Source organism: Notechis scutatus, chromosome 11, assembly GCF_049901735.1.
Source record: "Notechis scutatus isolate UNSWTSFEM ecotype Mainland chromosome 11, rNotScu1.2, whole genome shotgun sequence".
NCBI classification, from domain to species: domain Eukaryota; kingdom Metazoa; phylum Chordata; class Lepidosauria; order Squamata; family Elapidae; genus Notechis; species Notechis scutatus.
Window position 1 is genome coordinate 17,418,387 of NC_142019.1, and position 16,680 is coordinate 17,435,066.

Here is a 16,680-nt window from a genome sequence, read left to right on the forward strand (position 1 = left end):
GGTCCATATTCCTGACTTTTTTTTTTATCTAGGTCGGTATGTTAATTCCCAAGTCAACTTCACTGTGAATTTGCCCAATTGAAATTTAAAAAAGCCTTCATGGAGGATTTTTCTTTTTCTCCCCCTTGCGAATTACTGAGGTAAGACTTTTATTCCCCTCCCGCCCCCCCTATACATGTATTTAAAATATATATTCCCTACAGGTCCTACAAAATAAAGTTCTACTTTTTAAATATATTTTTGGATAAGGCTCTCTTGGAAAGTAAAACAGCTATTGCCAATAGGTCATATTTTTTTTCCCCATGCACACATGCAGCATTCGTGTAAATAATTAACAGTTTTTCCCCCTCTGCTGTAGAAAAAAAAAAAAAAAGTCATTCTCCTAAAACCTCACTGGGATGCATTTTCGCTCCATCCGCTGACCAGTGCAGAAATCCACCCTCTGCTTTGCTTTGGAATTAGGCTTTCATTTCCCACTATTTTCCCCCACCCACCCACCCACCCCAAAAAATTCCTTGGCTTTCATTGAGGGACTAAACTAACTCGGTTTCCAAGCATTCCTTCTGCCATGGTAGACAGAAAAAGCAAAGTTGAGCTTGATAGACACCGGAATTGTTGCACAGGCAAAAGGGGGTGAATACTTTTTTTTAAAGTCCAGAATAAGATCATATTTGGAAAGAGCTCAAGCAGACACCTACCTAACTCACCGCAGCGTGAGAGAAGGAGAAGGCGCGGCATAATCAAGACTTGCAAACTTCTGTTATTAAAGCCAACTTCAATAAGATTACTTTTAGCCTTCCCACGGAGTGGGTTTTCTGGTCTGGTCTACCTAGTGGAGAGGACAATCATGTTCTGAAAATGGTTTGGATTAAAACTCTCCTATAAGTCCAAAGCAAGCCATCCGTAGAAGGTGTTTTCTGCTCTTAGCGACTCGATTCCTTACCTGTCCTATCAATACAATTACCCTAACATTACTAGCAAGCAAACGCTTTGGAATAAAATGTGTGAGCCGATTGTTTTGCTACCATAAACTAACACGACTCTCTTACAATATTCTAATACTTGTTACTAACCACAGCAGAACTCCAATGCTGGGCTCTGAGGAGATGAGACGCTTGGTTCTCCAGATGGACATGGAGTAGGGGAGGATGGGTCCTTCCTCTCTGCATCCGTTTGATGAGAAATGTTACCCCATTCTTCCCCTCCATAGCCTTGCAGTTTCCCTAGCTCGTCAAACTAATGCGAAAGCATCTCGTCTGCAAATGTGGCCCTCTTAAATCCCCCATATCTGTGCCTCTCATTGAACGGTTTGGCATCTGGTTCAAGGAAGTTCAAAGCAGTAGTCGCCATAAAAATAGGGAACAAGGTTGGGCTACAAGTTCCTTGTTGGTCTCCTCCCAACTCCACAATTCTGATCCTAACTTTTTCAGGAGCTGCGAAAGCCACCTTTAAATGCAGGAGTCTCCAAACTTGGCCACTTTGAGACTGGTGGACTTCAGCTCCCAGAATTCTCCAGCCAGCTATACTGGGAGTTGAAGTCCACCAGTCTTAAAAGTTGCCAAGTTTGGAGTCCGCTGTTCAAATGAATCGAGAGATCTCTGGGTCATCAAGCCAAAAATTGTCAATGCTCAGCCACCCCAGGTGTGGTCACACCCAAATCTGGGATTTGTAATCCCACATCTGGAGATAACAGTCTTGTAGTCTATGCTGGCGGCAGCAAATCTGTCTGACAAATGCTCAGTTTGTGGCATTCACAACTCTTGTATCTTGCCACTAGTGTATATATACAATGAATTATCCATCTGGGGTCTGCAACAGGTACTCTGACCCCTTTAACTTCTATATTTTACACAGTCACCAACTCTAGCAAGATCCCTATATATCCCTACATGGGATCTCCTGAGATTTCACACAAGAATGGAGAGGATCCAGTATTTTGTTTCCAACGGAATATTATCGCATGAGAAGCGATATAGGTACCCATCACCTGAAAAGGTTCATTGACCCCTCCTTCACGATGCTGATAATACGTTCTGGAGCTGCATTCTGTTATTCAATTTATTTCTGATTAAATAATAATTCCAACCTATCCACCTGAAAGAATCCTGATCAGTTGCAAAGTTGCAAAACAGCGGATCTGATACCTTTTGTCACATTTTAGGAAGCTATTCTTTTCATTTTCCTTTCTCTTACAAATTCCACTCCATTATGCCTTAATGGTATATGGACATTTCTTGGTGAAAGGCATCCTTTTCACTATATTAACAATTGTTGGATGAAAAGATTATACAATATCAACATTTGATCCTATCCAAGAAGATCTACACGCAAACCACGAGCATTTACCCAAACTGCAAGCTAACGGCGATTTCAGATTTCAGAAGGTACTTATGATACAGAAACAATCTTCTTGAAACGATGTGTAGTTGATCTTGTTATACTAGAGTGATTTGAGGGAACAGCATAGCTCCACGATTGAAATCTGCTTGGCATGCACAAATTCTCAAGTTCTACACTTGGTATCTCCAGGAAAGATTGGGAAGGATCTCTGCTAGAAGCCCTGAAAAACCACGGGTCAGTCCGTAGACATTCCTCGCCTGGTGTTTTCCAGCTGCGTCGAATTTCAGATTCCATCACTTCCATTTAGCATGGACATTAGACATCCTGACTGGGAAGGAGGATGAAATACAGCTTCCCCTTACTTGGTAGCTCTTCTTATGTAGGGATTGAATCTCCGTAATTCTTTGGCCAATGACTATTGCTGAGAGTTCTGGGAATGGAAGTCTGCACATCTGGTGGACACCAAGATCAAGGAAAGTTTTGCAGTCCATTTCTACTAGAGTAAACCACGTTGATGAAGGATGCCGCCAGCGTCCAGTTCCTGTTTAGACAATTGTCATGTCTGTTTGGATAAGGCCATTGATGAACATCTTTTAGGTACTTCATCCTTGGTACATTGCAAGCATGCCATCTTTGTCAGCAGAAGGACCCAAAAGTGTAATTAGGAGTCCGTGTGCATTAGCTTTTTTCAGCCCATCTCATATTCATTCCACTGCCAGAGAAAACAAGCATCTCGAGATTGCCCCGATCCACCCGAGAAACAGATGGGCACGGACTTCTGTTGCAGATTAGCGTCGTTCAATCCCATCTCGTGGCGATGGATGGATGGAGACCAGCTCCTAAAGGTGGAACGATGGATACATGGGGTGGGCAAGGAGCAGAAGAAGTCATGCTCAGCAGAGTAAGCGCTTTTATGAACTGAACCTTCCATAAACTCTGTAGACCAAGAAGAATTTCTGAAGTTCTGCAGCCATAAAAGGTCTGAATCCTTCACACCGTGTAGAAGGAAAGAGTATCACATTATGGCAAGCAGTGATTTTCTAAAGCACCTTGTCTCTGAGTTCCTTGAAGAAGTACTTTCTGGAATCTGGACCTGCACATGAGGTTTTATAACTGATCCCAAAATCTATCTGAAGGTTATTTCATGTCTTTCTCTCTCTCTCTCTCTTATTTATTTTTTTTACAAAAGAATTCTTTAAGCAGATGATAATACAGTACAGATACAGCTATAAGAACTTTCAGCAAGGGGTGTGTTCTCCCTCCCCCTCCATTTTTTTTAAAGCAAAAACAAATCACACGTGGTCCAGGGTTGACCTTGGAGATAAATGGCTTTCCGACGTCTTCTTTCTGCTGTTGGAACGTAAAGGAGCTTTCTTGGTTTTTTTCTTTTCTTTTCTTTTCCTGCAACATGTATAAAATTATTTTTGTCAAATAATAAAGAGTTTTTCATGCAGAAGCAAGTGGGCCCCAACCATTGTCTTTGGGTGGTCTTCCTCTCCTCCAATATACAGCAGGATAAAACGGAAAAAAAAAAAAAGAAAGATTGTCATCTTTGTTGTGTCCGAGAACAATGTTCACATGGCACGTGGTTTGGGGTGGTTGGTTGGGGGATGTCCGGGTGGCCTGGCCCTTTAAGAGGGCTTATCCCAGAGTGTCCCATGAGTTGGGCTGTGCCTTAGCGGGACAATGTCATAGTGGCTGGGGATGTGGCTGTTTCTGGGAAGATCGTATGGGTTTTGGATGTAACCAGCATTGCGGAGACGCATCTCTTGGACCACGCTGACCGTGGGCTCTGTGGAAAGAACGACAAAGAGACAGGGTTTTTTTGGGGGGGCCCATCAAGCATTTTAGGAAGAGTATCCACACGACTCAGAGCGGGGGTGGTGGTGGTGTCAAACTCCATTTCATTTGAGGGCCGCATCAGGGTTGTGTTTGACCTCGGAGGGCCGGGGTGAGTGTGGCCAGCTCAACATCACTCGTGCCGGGGGCGCCAGCAGGGGTGGGCTTCAAGAATTTTAGCCAGGGGTTGTTCTCTGCCCCGGTTCCTGGGTGGGCGTTCCAGGAGTCAGCCTCCTGCATCACGGCCGGGGTGGGGTGGGGACTTTTTGCCCTCCCCGGACTCAGGAGGCTTTCTTCGAGCCTCCGGGAGGGCAAATATGGTCTCCCCGGGCTCCGGAGGCTCTCTGGAAGCCAGAAACAGGCCCATTTCCAGCCTTCCCGAACTTCCGGGTGGCCCATGTTTCACCCTCCCCGAGCCTCCGTGCGCATCCTTCACTTACCTGCATCCAAAATGGGCCACTTGAGGACTCCTGGGAGGGGAGGGGAGAGGTGGGCGAGGCCAGCCAGGAGTGGGAATTTGGTGGTTCTCCAAACTGCACAGAATCTTAGCTAGCGGCTCTCTCGAACCCCTGCGAACCCCCCAGCAGCCCAGCCCTGGGTGCCAGGGGTGGCCTGGGTGTTCTGCCCAGTGAAAACGGGGCCCCGAGCTCCGTTTTCGGCTGCAACAGCCTCCCGCAACCCTCTGCCAGCAAAAATGGAGAAGCACAGTGGGGGCCGGTCCTTCACTGTTTCCAGGGCAGTTCCGTTGGATCCGGCCCTCAGGCCTTGAGTTTGACACCCCTGCCTCAGAGACTCACTCCTCAGATGACACAACAGACAGACAATCCAGAAACATTTCAAGAATCCCTATCCTTTTGGTTCTTCTGTGTAGGTAGTCCTCGACTTACGGACCCCATTTTTGTGGCTCAGCGAGAGAGTTGTCACATGACTTTTGCCCCGTGTTCTTTCTTGCCACCGTTGTTAAGTGAATCACTGCAGTTGTCCTTTTAGTAACAAGGTTGTTAAGTGAATCCGGCTTCCCCACTGATCTTGCTTGGTGAGAAGTTCACACAAGGAGACCCCGTAACCCCAGGACGCTGCAACCGTCATAGATACATGCCAGTTGCCAAGCGTCTGAATTTTAATCACGTAACCATAGGGATGCTGCCATGGTGGTGAGGGTGAAAAATGGCCGTAAGCAGAGGTGGTATTCAGCTGGTTTTGACCAGTTCTGGAGAACTGGTAGTGGGAATTTTGAGTCGTTTGGAGAACTGGCAAATTTCACCTCTGACTGGTCCCGCCAACCCCATCTCTTCTCTGCCTCCCATTGAGTCCCAGCTGATCAGCTGGGTCTTCTTTTGTTGCCCTGCCCAGGAGAATGGAGCTGGAAAGCAGGTTAGTGGGGTGGGGAGAGAAGGGGGATTTTGAAGTAACCTTCCTCTGCCACGCCCACCAAGCCACGTCCACAGAACCGGTAGTAAATTTTTCTGGAATCCCACCACTGGCCGTAAGTCACTTTTTTCAATGCCCTTGTGACTTCAAATGGGCACTAAACATACTGTTGTAAGTTGAGGCCTGTCCGTATCAATAATCATTATGAACAAATTGAAGGAGGAGGCAGGAGTTTAAGAATGGTTCGACTTCCAAAGAGAAGATGGACCACTCGAGGTTCCAATTTCAGATCTTCCCTCCAAGCCAGCAGGAGACATGGAGATGTTTGAGTGGAAGGACTCCATTTTGCATCATTCCTTCCTTTATGACCGGTGGGCAGACAGGAGGTGACAGTAGGACAGTTTACAAGAAAAGGAGTGAAAAGTTAAGATGGAGGCCACAAAATATGAGATGGAAGCTCACCAATGTTTTTACATGTATTGCAATTCATATTTTTTGAAATAAGGGGCTTTGATTAATTTATTGCGGCAGCCATCTTGACTTTTTGACACCTCCCCTACTCTCTACAAAAGGGCTGTGGTGGCTCAGTGGCTAAGACGCTTGTCGATCAGAAAGGTCGGCAGGTTGGCGGTTCGAATCCCTACCGCCGCCTAACGGAGTGAGCTCCCGTTCCTTGTCCCAGCTCCCAGATGGAAGCTCACCAATGTTTTTACATGTATTGCAGTTCATATTTTTTTGAAATAAGGGGCTTTGATTAATTTATTGTGGCAGCCATCTTGACTTTTTGACACCTCCCCTACTCTCTACAAAAGGGCTGCGGTGGCTCAGTGGCTAAAACGCTTGTCGATCAGAAAGGTCGGCAGGTTGGCGGTTCGAATCCCTACCGCCGCCTAACGGAGTGAGCTCCCGTTCCTTGTCCCAGCTTCTGCCAACCTGGCAGTTTGAAAGCATGTAAAAAATGCAAGTAGAAAAACAGGGACCCCTTTGGTGGGGAGGGAACAGCGTTCCATGCACCTTCGGCGTTTAGTCATGCCGGCCACATGGCCATGGAGACGTCTTCGGACAGCGCTGGCTCTTCGGCTTTGTAACGGAGATGAGCACCGCCCCCTAGAGCCGGAAACGACTAGCACACAGGTGTGAGGGGAACCTTTACTTTTATCTTACCACTCTCTACAGACTCCCCTGTTATCATTTCTCCTCCCTTCGGACACCTCTGAGTGGCATCTACAAGTTGCCCATCTGGATTTCATGATTACTAGATCAAGGTGGGAAGGCGTGATATGTTGTGGGTCCCATTAATTAGGCATATTACATCTGTTGGGACCATGGAAAAGGACCTTCTCAGTGGTGGCCCCTTCTCTATGGAACATCATTCCTCAAAGGGTGGGGTTACAATCAGCTCCCACCTTGTGGCTTTCCTGAAATATCCTGGTTATGTCAGTGGAGTTGGGGGCCATGAATGGAGTCTCATTATCCCGGGGTCATGTGATCCAGGGGTGCACTTCAAAAAATTTAGCAAGGGGTTCTCTGCCTGGTTGCGCATGGCCTAGTTGGCCTCCTGCACCACGGCAGGTGGGGAGAGTGTTTCTGACCTTCCCTGGCTCCGGAGGCTTTCCTCGAGCCTCCGGGAGGGGGAAGCCAGAAAAGGGCCCATTTCTGGCCTTCCTGAACTTCTGGGTGGCCCGTTTTTCACCCTCGCCAAGCCTCTGTGCACACCTTGCACTTACCTGCATCCAAAACGGGCCCCGTTGGGATTCCTGGGGTGGGGGTGGGAGGGATGGGAGGGGTGGGGCCAGCCAGGAGTGGGATTTGGGGGTTCTCCAAACTGCACAGAATCTTAGCTTGGTCCCCTTTTGCGACCTTCTGACAAGCGAATCCACGGGGAATCCAGAATCGCTTAACGAGGTTATTAATTTAACCACTGTCGCGATTTGCTCAGCCCTCGTGGGAAGAAAAGTCATAAAACGGGGCAAAACTCACTAACCGATTTTTTCCCCCACCATGGGCTCGATTGTGGCCATATGTCGAGGACTGCCTGCCCTAACTTCTCCAAGCTGCTCTTCTCCGGGGGGAGGGGACTTACCAACGTCGTAGATGTTTTTGTGAGCCGGCGAGGAGGTTGGCATGTCCAAATACGACGCGTCCCGGTGGGCAGGAGACTTCATTTCCACATAGCTGTTCTCGGGCGGTTTGCGGGTCAGGATGGGAGGGTCTCGGATGGTGGCGTAGGGGTTTTCGCTGCTGTTGAGGGAAGCGGAGCTGGAGCTATGGGCAGATTCCTTCACGTAGTCTGCAAAGACAAGAGGCCGGCTCGGTCTCTTAGCGGGTGGGAACCACCGGGCCTCGAGGTACGGGGGTGAGGGGGTAGGGAGAGGTTGGAGACCTAGCCCTCAACGCACACAGCACAGGAACCCACCAGTTACGCCTCGGGAATGTCCGAACCACCAATGTCTCGCCAAACCATCTGCTCATCCAAACTCATGTGCAAGTCATGTCCTGAACATTTGGTGGGAAGAAAAACAACCCTTTCAGTACCACAGCTCTCACGGTTACAAGGGTCTCGATGTGACAGTTACGTTTACATTTATGCGCCCATGGTGCTCCAGCCCACCCAGCCACCCGTGGAGGAGGGAGGTGCCACCCGAGGCGCCAAGGAGCATGCACGGCACAGGTGGTATTCAGCCAGTTCTGACCAGTTCTGGAGAACCGGTAGCGGAAATTTTGACTCATTTGGAGAACCGGCAAATCCCACCTCTGACTGGGCCCGCCAACCCCATCTATTCGCTGCCTCCCCCTGAGTCCCAGCTGATTGGCTGGGTCTCCTCTGGTTGCCCTGCACAGGAGAACGGAGCTGGAAAGCAGGTTAGCGGGGTGGGGAGGAAATGGGGATTTTGCAGTATCCTTCCCCTGCCATGCCCACCAAGCCACCCCACACAACCGGTAGTAAATTTTTTTGAATCCCATCAGTGATGCACGGCCGTCTCCCTTGGATCTCTTGGGAGATCACGGCCAGGTAGTGGAACACCTGGTTGAGATGCATCAGCCACAGAGCACACCCCCCCACCCATCCTGGGGGTGCTCAACCTGGACTTCAGATTCAGCGCTTTTGGGGACCCATTTATCTCTCGTGGGGCTGTCAGGATCAGCTGTTCTCCTGATAGCAGCCACTCCCTTCAGTCCCTTTATTGCACGAAAACATGGGCAGAAGGATAATTCCTTGCTTAGGGATCCCCGCGGGAGGATGTGCGCGAGACACCTTTTGCGACCTTTTGACAAGCAAAGTCAATGGGGAAGCCAGATTCACTTAACGACCGTGTTCGTAACATAACAACTGCAGTGATTCACTTAACAACTCTGGAAAGAAAGGTCGTAAATGGAGCAAAATTCCCTTAACAACTGTTTTGCTTAGCAACAGAAATTTTGGGCTTGATTTTGGTTATAAGCCCAAGACTATTTGCGTGGCACAAGGGGGAAATTATTACATTTGTGGCTGGATCATAATCGTGTCAAATCTATCCGAATTAATTCAGTGTAGATGCGGATGAAATGAATCCAAGTTCGTTGAGCTTGGATTCACCTCGACACCCTGATTCCAGTGCTGCCCAAGGGAGAGAATGCTAAACACAAATACCTCCTAACCATCCCACCAGGAGAAGATCTGGAAGGGGAGAATTGGCACTCTTCTTGGCATGTTACCTGGAAGCTTTAATTTGCTTTCAGAATAACCTTTTTTTCTGCAAGGCGGTTTGAACGATGGAGGGAACGCTGTACAAACAGGTCTTTATCATCCTTCAAAAGCATTTCAGATTCATCATTTGGGTCAAACAGGAAATGCAGGGGTGCGGGGTAGGAGTTGAGCATTTTCTAATTTCTCTGCCCCCCTCCAACCCTTTCTAAATTGAAGGTCTGTGCTGGGGATTTGCAGAAATGAACCTTCTTTATTCTTCATGATTGTATAAATATATTTATGATACAATGGTAATATATGATATGATATGATATGACATGATATGATATATAAATCCATCTATCTACCTATCTCTACCCATCATCATTTACCTAACTTTCTATCTATTATCTCTCTCTCTCTCATTATCTATCTATCTATTTATCTATCATTATCTATCTATCATGTATCTATCTATCTATCTATCTATCTATCTATCTATCTATCTATCTATCTATCTATCTATCTATCTATCATCTATCTATCATGTATCTATCTATCTATCTTTATCTATCTATCATTATCTATCTATCTATCTATCTATCTATCTATCTATCTATCTATCTATCTATCTATCTATCTATCATCTATCTATATCTATCTATATCTCTTTATCTATCTATCATTATCTATCTATCTATCTATCTATCTATCTATCTATCTATCTATCATCTATCTATCTATGTATCTATCTTTATCTATCTATCATGTATCTATCTATCTATCTATCTATCTATCTATCTATCTATCTATCTATCTATCTATCATCTATCTATATCTATATCTCTTTATCTATCTATCATTATCTATCTATCTATCTATCTATCTATCTATCTATCTATCTATCTATCTATCTATCTATCTATCTATCTATATCTATCTATCTATATCTATCTTTATCTATCTATCATGTATCTATCTATCATGTATCTATCTATCTATCTATCTATCTATCTATCTATCTATCTATCTATCTATCTATCTATCTATCATCTATCTAAATATATCTATCAATCTATGATCTATCAATCAATCAATCAATCATCATCTCTCTATTTCCCCCCCCTCTTTCTCTAGCCAAAGTCACACACACAGAGACAGTAATCAAGGAGATAAAACATATGATGGACAGTTGCAGGAACTGGGCATGGCTAGTCTAGGGAAGAGAAGGACCAGGGGAGACAGGATAACAAATATTCCAATACTTGAGGGGCTGCCACAGAGAGGAGAAAGGGGTCAAGCTATTTTCCAAGGCACCCGAAGGCCAGACAGGGAACAATGGATGGAAACTGATCAAGGAGAGATTCAACCTGGAAATAAGGAGGAGTTTCCTGACAGGGAGAACAATCAACCAGTGGCATGGATTGACTTCAGAAGTTGTGGATATTCCATCACTGGAAGCTTTTAAGAAGAGACTGGACAGCCACTTGTCTGAGATGGTATAGGGTATTTTGCTCAAACAGGGGGCTGGTCTACTCAAGATGTCTAAGACCACATCCAACTCTGTTATTCCATGTTCTATATTCTATACCTACACAGGATTCCTGTGGTTTGACCTGATGACCATTACATGTTTCTTTCCCCATAAATGCTGGATATAACCGGTAGTATTTACATGAAGCCTCATCTGAATACCTACAAACCAGAGGTAGGTATTTAGCAGGTTCTGACCAGTTCTTGAGAACCTGTAGCGGAAATTTTTAGTAGTTCAGAGAACCAGCCAATACCACCTCTGATTGGCCCCGCCTCCATCTATTCCCTGCCTCCTATCGAGTCCCGGCTGATCGGCTGGGTTTCCTTTGGTTGCCCTGCACAGGAGAACAGAGCTGGAAAGCAGGTTAGTGGGGTGGAGAGGGAATGGAGATTTTACAGTATATCCTTCCCCTGCCATGCCCACCAAGCCAAGCCACGCCACACCCAAGCCACGCCCGCCTACCAAGCCACGCCCACAGAACGGGTAGTAAAAAAATCTGAATCCCACCACTGCTACAAACTCCTTCCATACTTTGATTTAAGCAAATGCTTATGGCTTTCCGTTACGTACGTTCATACCTCCATTCATTCGTTTCTCTAAAACCAGTAGGTCACTCAAAGACTCTGTGACAATCCAGAGAATCTGTTTTAAGGAAGATGCCTCCCTCGGTCTATTCAGTCAAGTTGAAATCTGCTACACAAGGAGACCCATGTCCTGGTCCCCCTTTAGGGACAGAAGCCATCTGGGTGACTCTGAACCAGCCCTTTTCAGTCCATTTGCCCCTGGCTGAGAAGTTGAAAAACTTCTGAAATGGAGAAGATGCAAAAACAACCCAGAAATGGATCAAAAACGCATACGTTGAGAAGTTGTAGACCAGGGGTGTCCAACCTTGGCAACTTTAAGACTTGTGGACTTCAACTCCCAGAGTTCCTCAGCCAGCTTTGCTGGCTGAGGAATTCTGGGAGTTGAAGTCCACAAGTCTTAAAGTTGCCAAGGTTGGACACCCCTGTTGTAGACCTGGAAGGTGAAACCTTCTGGAAAAGTTGAAAAAAACAAAACAAAAAACCCTACATGGAGTTGTTGGTTGTTGTTTTTTTTGTCACCGGAAACTAAGCTTGACCCAACAGCCATAACAACAATTCTCTTGGTGATGTTGAAAGCTCACCCAAAGAATGAGATGAGAAGGAATAGAGAGAAGGAGGAGGAAGCTACTGGCAAGAAACCGCAAGAGTAGTCAGGGGTCACGCAAGGACTGGAGCACGTCCTCTGAGCTGAATATTTTTCAAAGATGCTCCCAGTTCTTTTTGTAATAGTTCAAACAGAAGCCTGGGGGAAATGAAAGCATGGGTCTTCTCTATAATTATAAGCAATCCAGGTCCTGTGCGAACTGAGGAATCTCATTTATAGTCCCTGGTGCCTCTTACAAGCTGTTCCCGATTCTTGAAAGGGTATTGCTGGATGAAGGAATTAATTGCCCCTGGTAGGAACCTCAGAAGCTGCCTTCAACTAATTATGAACATCCACCCCCGAACTCAAGTCTACACTCAAGTTAGATGCACTTCTTCCACTCTGTCAAGTATGGAATCAGGGATATCACACAACACACTTTTTTTAAAAAATAAGGAGAGCCTTGATTGCTATCTTGGCTTGTTTTTTTTTTTAAAACCATATCCTGAGGGCACCCTTGCTTGGAATGTGAAATATTTCTATCAGAAGCGATTTCAGAAACTCTTGTCTTTCTGTGGGCAAAATACATGTCCTGACCCAGGCTTCCTAAACCATAATTACCCGCACACTTATTTTAAAAACAAGACTTATTTTACTGCAACGCTGGGAATTGTTTTCATTCCCAGCCGGAATTAAGCTTAAACAGTCCCCTGAGATAAGCATCCACCTTTCAGTTCTGTGAAGTACTGCCAATAACAGAAGTATCAAATTGACTAGAAAAGAAACCAACTGAAGTACAAAAAAAACAACACCCAATTGAGGTACAAAGAGCTTCAAGAATGACTCTGAACCGATCGAATGACTTTGCTTCCTGCAAAGGTTTCATCATCTTGGCCTGTCCTTTATACCTTATGGGAGGGGCAATCACCTCCAAGCCTTACTCCTGAGTCGCCGCTTTTGTTTCAGCTGCTCTTGCCTTCTAGCAGCTCTGCACACACATGCACTGGGAACAGGCTCCCCTTGTTCCTCTGCCTTGCTGCTGCCAGACTCCGGAGGCTCCGGAGTCAGCACCCCACTCCCAGATGGTCCTGGCCCCTTCTCTGCATCATGGGAAATGTAGTTAAAGGTATCCTGGGAAATGTAGTTCATGTCACGTGGTTACATCTGTAATCCTGATTGGTCACTAAATTGACCCTTGAGGGGTTGAGGGAGGTTTCCCTCCATTCTTGCCTACACTCATGGACTGATAACAGCTTTTCTTTCTATCGGTACATGATGGGTTAGGAAAAGAACCATTTTTTACTCTGCAATGCTGATATACAAAGGATTGGTCATTATAGAAGAGCTTCGTCACAAATGTGAGTTATGAGGATACCTGATGTACCAATAAATGTACTTCGTTATGGATGTTTTGTGGAATTATCTATCTGCATCTGCATAGCCACAAATCCACCTCATGAGACAGGACGGGAAACGCACCAAACTTGATTGCAGGAAGTACGACTTCAGCAATAGAGTGGTCAATGTCTGGAATACTCTACCTGACTCTACCTGGTTTCTTCCCCAAACCCCCAAAACTTGAACCTTAGACTGTCTACTATTGACCTCACCCCTTTCCTAAGAGGTCTGTAGGGGGCGTGCATAAGCGCACCAACGTGTCTACCGTCCCTGTCCTATTGTTTGTTTTATTTTTCTTATACGCATCCATGTATTCATAACTATGCTTTTACTTATACCTATTATCTTGTAAGCGATTGACAAATCAAAATAAATAAATAAAAATAAAATAAACAAATAAATCACTGTTAAAAGACAAAGCCTTTGTGTCCTATGTCCTATGCTCCTGGGTTGTCTCGCAAGAGTAGTCACCCTATAAACACTCTGACATCATGGCTTCGTACAACTTGGCTAAGACGATGGCTGGGAGCTAAGGACCTCACGCAAATCCATTTTAGCCAAGGCATCCATTGGATGTGATTTTCAAAAAAGGCAAGGTGGTGGCCTTGTTAGTGTTGCTGAATCTCTGGCCATTTGGTGTGTGATGCACACAGAAATATATAAAGCTTTGATCATATCGTCGCAGCCATTATCTTGATTTTGTTTAACCACCATACCCAGCAGATACCTTTTGTAGTTCAGTCTGCTCTGTGCACTCAGCCACGCAGCCTCCTAATTTCCACCTTTTGATATCTATGCCTTTGACAAACCAACACCTAATCAATCAGCTAATCAAGTCCCTGAGACTCCAGCCAATAATGGGACCTCTTCTAGCTGACAGGCAATTAAAACAGAAAGCAGGATGAAAATAAAATAAAATGTGGGTATTAGTGTATGATGAGAGAGGATGCATACACCGCTCGCTATAATAACTTTAAATCAAAAGCAAAGATTTAAAGGCTAATTAGCAGGGCCTCTTAAAAGAAACCGGCCTTTCTGATGTTGCCAAGATGAAAGACAACATAGCAAGGAGTCAGATGCATAATTCTGCTCAGGATGGGGCAGATGAGTGTGGGTCTTAAAGGGGGAAAGCAACAGGCTCACTCACACCAAAGTATCTTCTCCTCAGAGGTGGTATTCAACCGGTTCTGACCAGTTCTGGAGAACCGGTAGCAGAAATTTTGAGCAGTTCGGAGAAGCGGGAAATCCCACCTCTGACTGGCCCCGTCAACCCCATCTCTTCTCTGCCTCCCATTGAGTCCCAGCTGATCAACTGGGTCTTCTTTGGTTGCCCTGCACAGGAGAATGGAGCTGGAAAGCAGGTTACCACCCCTCCCCTCCCCTCCCCGGAGTCCCCACGCGGCCTGTTTTGGATGCAAGTAAAGTCCGGGTGCGCATGGAGGCTGGGGGAAGGCAAAGAATGGGCCTCCTGGAAGCTCGAGAAGGCTGGAAATAGCTCCATTTCCAGCCTCCGAAGGGCCTCCGGAGCCCAGGGAGGCCATTTTCACCCTCCCGGAGGCTCAAGAGAAGCCTCCGGAGTCCAGGGAGGGTAAAAATGCTCCCCCCATACCATGGTGCAGGAGGCCGACTAAGCCACACCCACCATGGCCACGCCCACCCAGCAACTGGGCAGAGAACCTGCCTGCAACCATCCGAAATACACGCTGTTTGCCATTGCTGTTTGATCCTGTAATCCTGGGGGCCGTTGCGGCCGTTGTAAGTGCGAGGAATGATTGCGAATCACTTCCTTAAGGGCCGCTGTAACTTTGAGCAGTTGCTAAATGAATAGCTGTACATCAAAAATTACCTGTAAAACCTTGGGACAAGTATATTTTGCTTTATTGTCTTTACTGCACCTGATAAAAGTTAGGGAGAGTTCTAGAGGTTAATAATGACAAAATAATTATTAAATGTTGAATATGACTAGAACCAGATATCGGGAGCAACTCCTAGGTAAATGAGATTGACTGTGTGCCATTAAGTCAGTATTGATTCTTGGGGCACCCAGGAAGATTAGGTAAATAAATGGAAAAATGTTACGATAATATTAATGACATATAATGAATAAGTTAGCATCAGATACATAATTAACAAGATGTATAATTAATATCAATAAAAATGGTTAAATTATTGTTGACATTAATTATAAATCTTTTAATTATATATCTTGCATATTGTTATTATAAACATATCAAACCATATTAATGATATTGTTCTCATTATTGTTATTGTGTTATTCCTTTATTGTTCTCCCTTCTGAAGGTGCCAAGATTTATTGTCTAAACTAGGAACACAGCACAGGTAATCTTAAATAAAGCCATTGTAATAAAATCGACTCAAGAAAAAAAAAAAAGAATTGTCTCCTCAATTGTGATTGTCAACAGGCCCGACTTCCATCATTTAATTGCAAGGGGCCTGGGGCAGGGGACTAACAGAACTCGCCTTAATAAATGGGATTCTCAGAAAAATATGATAAAGGGAATGTATACTTGATATTGCATGTTTTAACAGGAGCAATAATTGTATTTGCACAATATTGGAAAAGCGAGGAAACCCCTACGGGAAGAAGATATAATGAAACAAATATTGGACTGTGCAGAAATGGACAGATTAATACTGAAGATAAAAGAAAAAGAAGGCACAGAATATTTTCGAATTTGGGAGTTGTTTTATCAACAGTTGGGTAAAAGGGATATGAAATTAGGAACTTAATAAGCATTAGTATGTAAACGAATTGATCCAGACGGTGTGCTGTTCACTAAGTGTGTGTGTGTGCACGCACACACGCGCGCACACACACATTTGAAGAGGAAGAGTCTTGGTTGCCAAACCCATGGTGAGTTGAACCAAATCAGATCCTCAGGAGTTCCTTTCACATCTAACAGATTGACAGAGTTGGAAGGGACCTTGTAGGTCATCTAGTCCACCGCCCTGCCCAAGCAGGAGACCCTACATCATTTCTGACAAATGGCAGTCCAGTTTCTTCTTGAAAGCCTTTAGTGATGAAGCTCTCACAACTTTTGAAGGCAAGCTGTTGATTGTTCTGTCAGGAAATTCCTCCTTATTTCTAGTTTGAATTTCTCCTTGATCAGTTTCCATCCATTATTTCCATCCATTATTTCTTCAGGTGCTTTGGAGAATACCTTGACCCCTTCCTCCTCTCTGGGGCAACCCCTCAAATATTGGAAGACCGCTATCCTGTCTCCCCTGGTCCTTCTCTTCCCTAGACTAGCCAAGCCCAGTTCCTGTAACCATTCTTCATATGTTTTAGCCTCCAGTCCCCTCATCATCCTGGTTGCTCTTCTCTGCACTTTTTCTAGAGTCT

The 16,680-nt window shown here is 45.3% G+C and overlaps 1 protein-coding gene across 2 annotated transcripts in view; it reads right to left on the minus strand.

The window, feature by feature from the left end:
* Positions 1-3,742: 3,742 nt before the first annotated feature.
* Positions 3,743-16,680, minus strand: part of MEGF11 (multiple EGF like domains 11) — a 530,131-nt gene continuing 517,193 nt past the window's right edge. The window contains exons 22-23 of one of the 2 annotated variants that reach the window (XM_087972942.1): positions 7,634-7,840; positions 3,743-4,132 (exon numbers count right to left, since the gene is read on the minus strand). In XM_087972942.1, the coding sequence (XP_087829068.1) occupies positions 3,972-4,132; positions 7,634-7,840 (368 nt within the window). In that variant the 3' untranslated portion in view covers positions 3,743-3,971. Of the gene's footprint in view, positions 4,133-7,633; positions 7,841-7,966; positions 8,047-16,680 lie in introns of those variants that run through there. The other variant, XM_087972943.1, reaches the window with a different exon arrangement.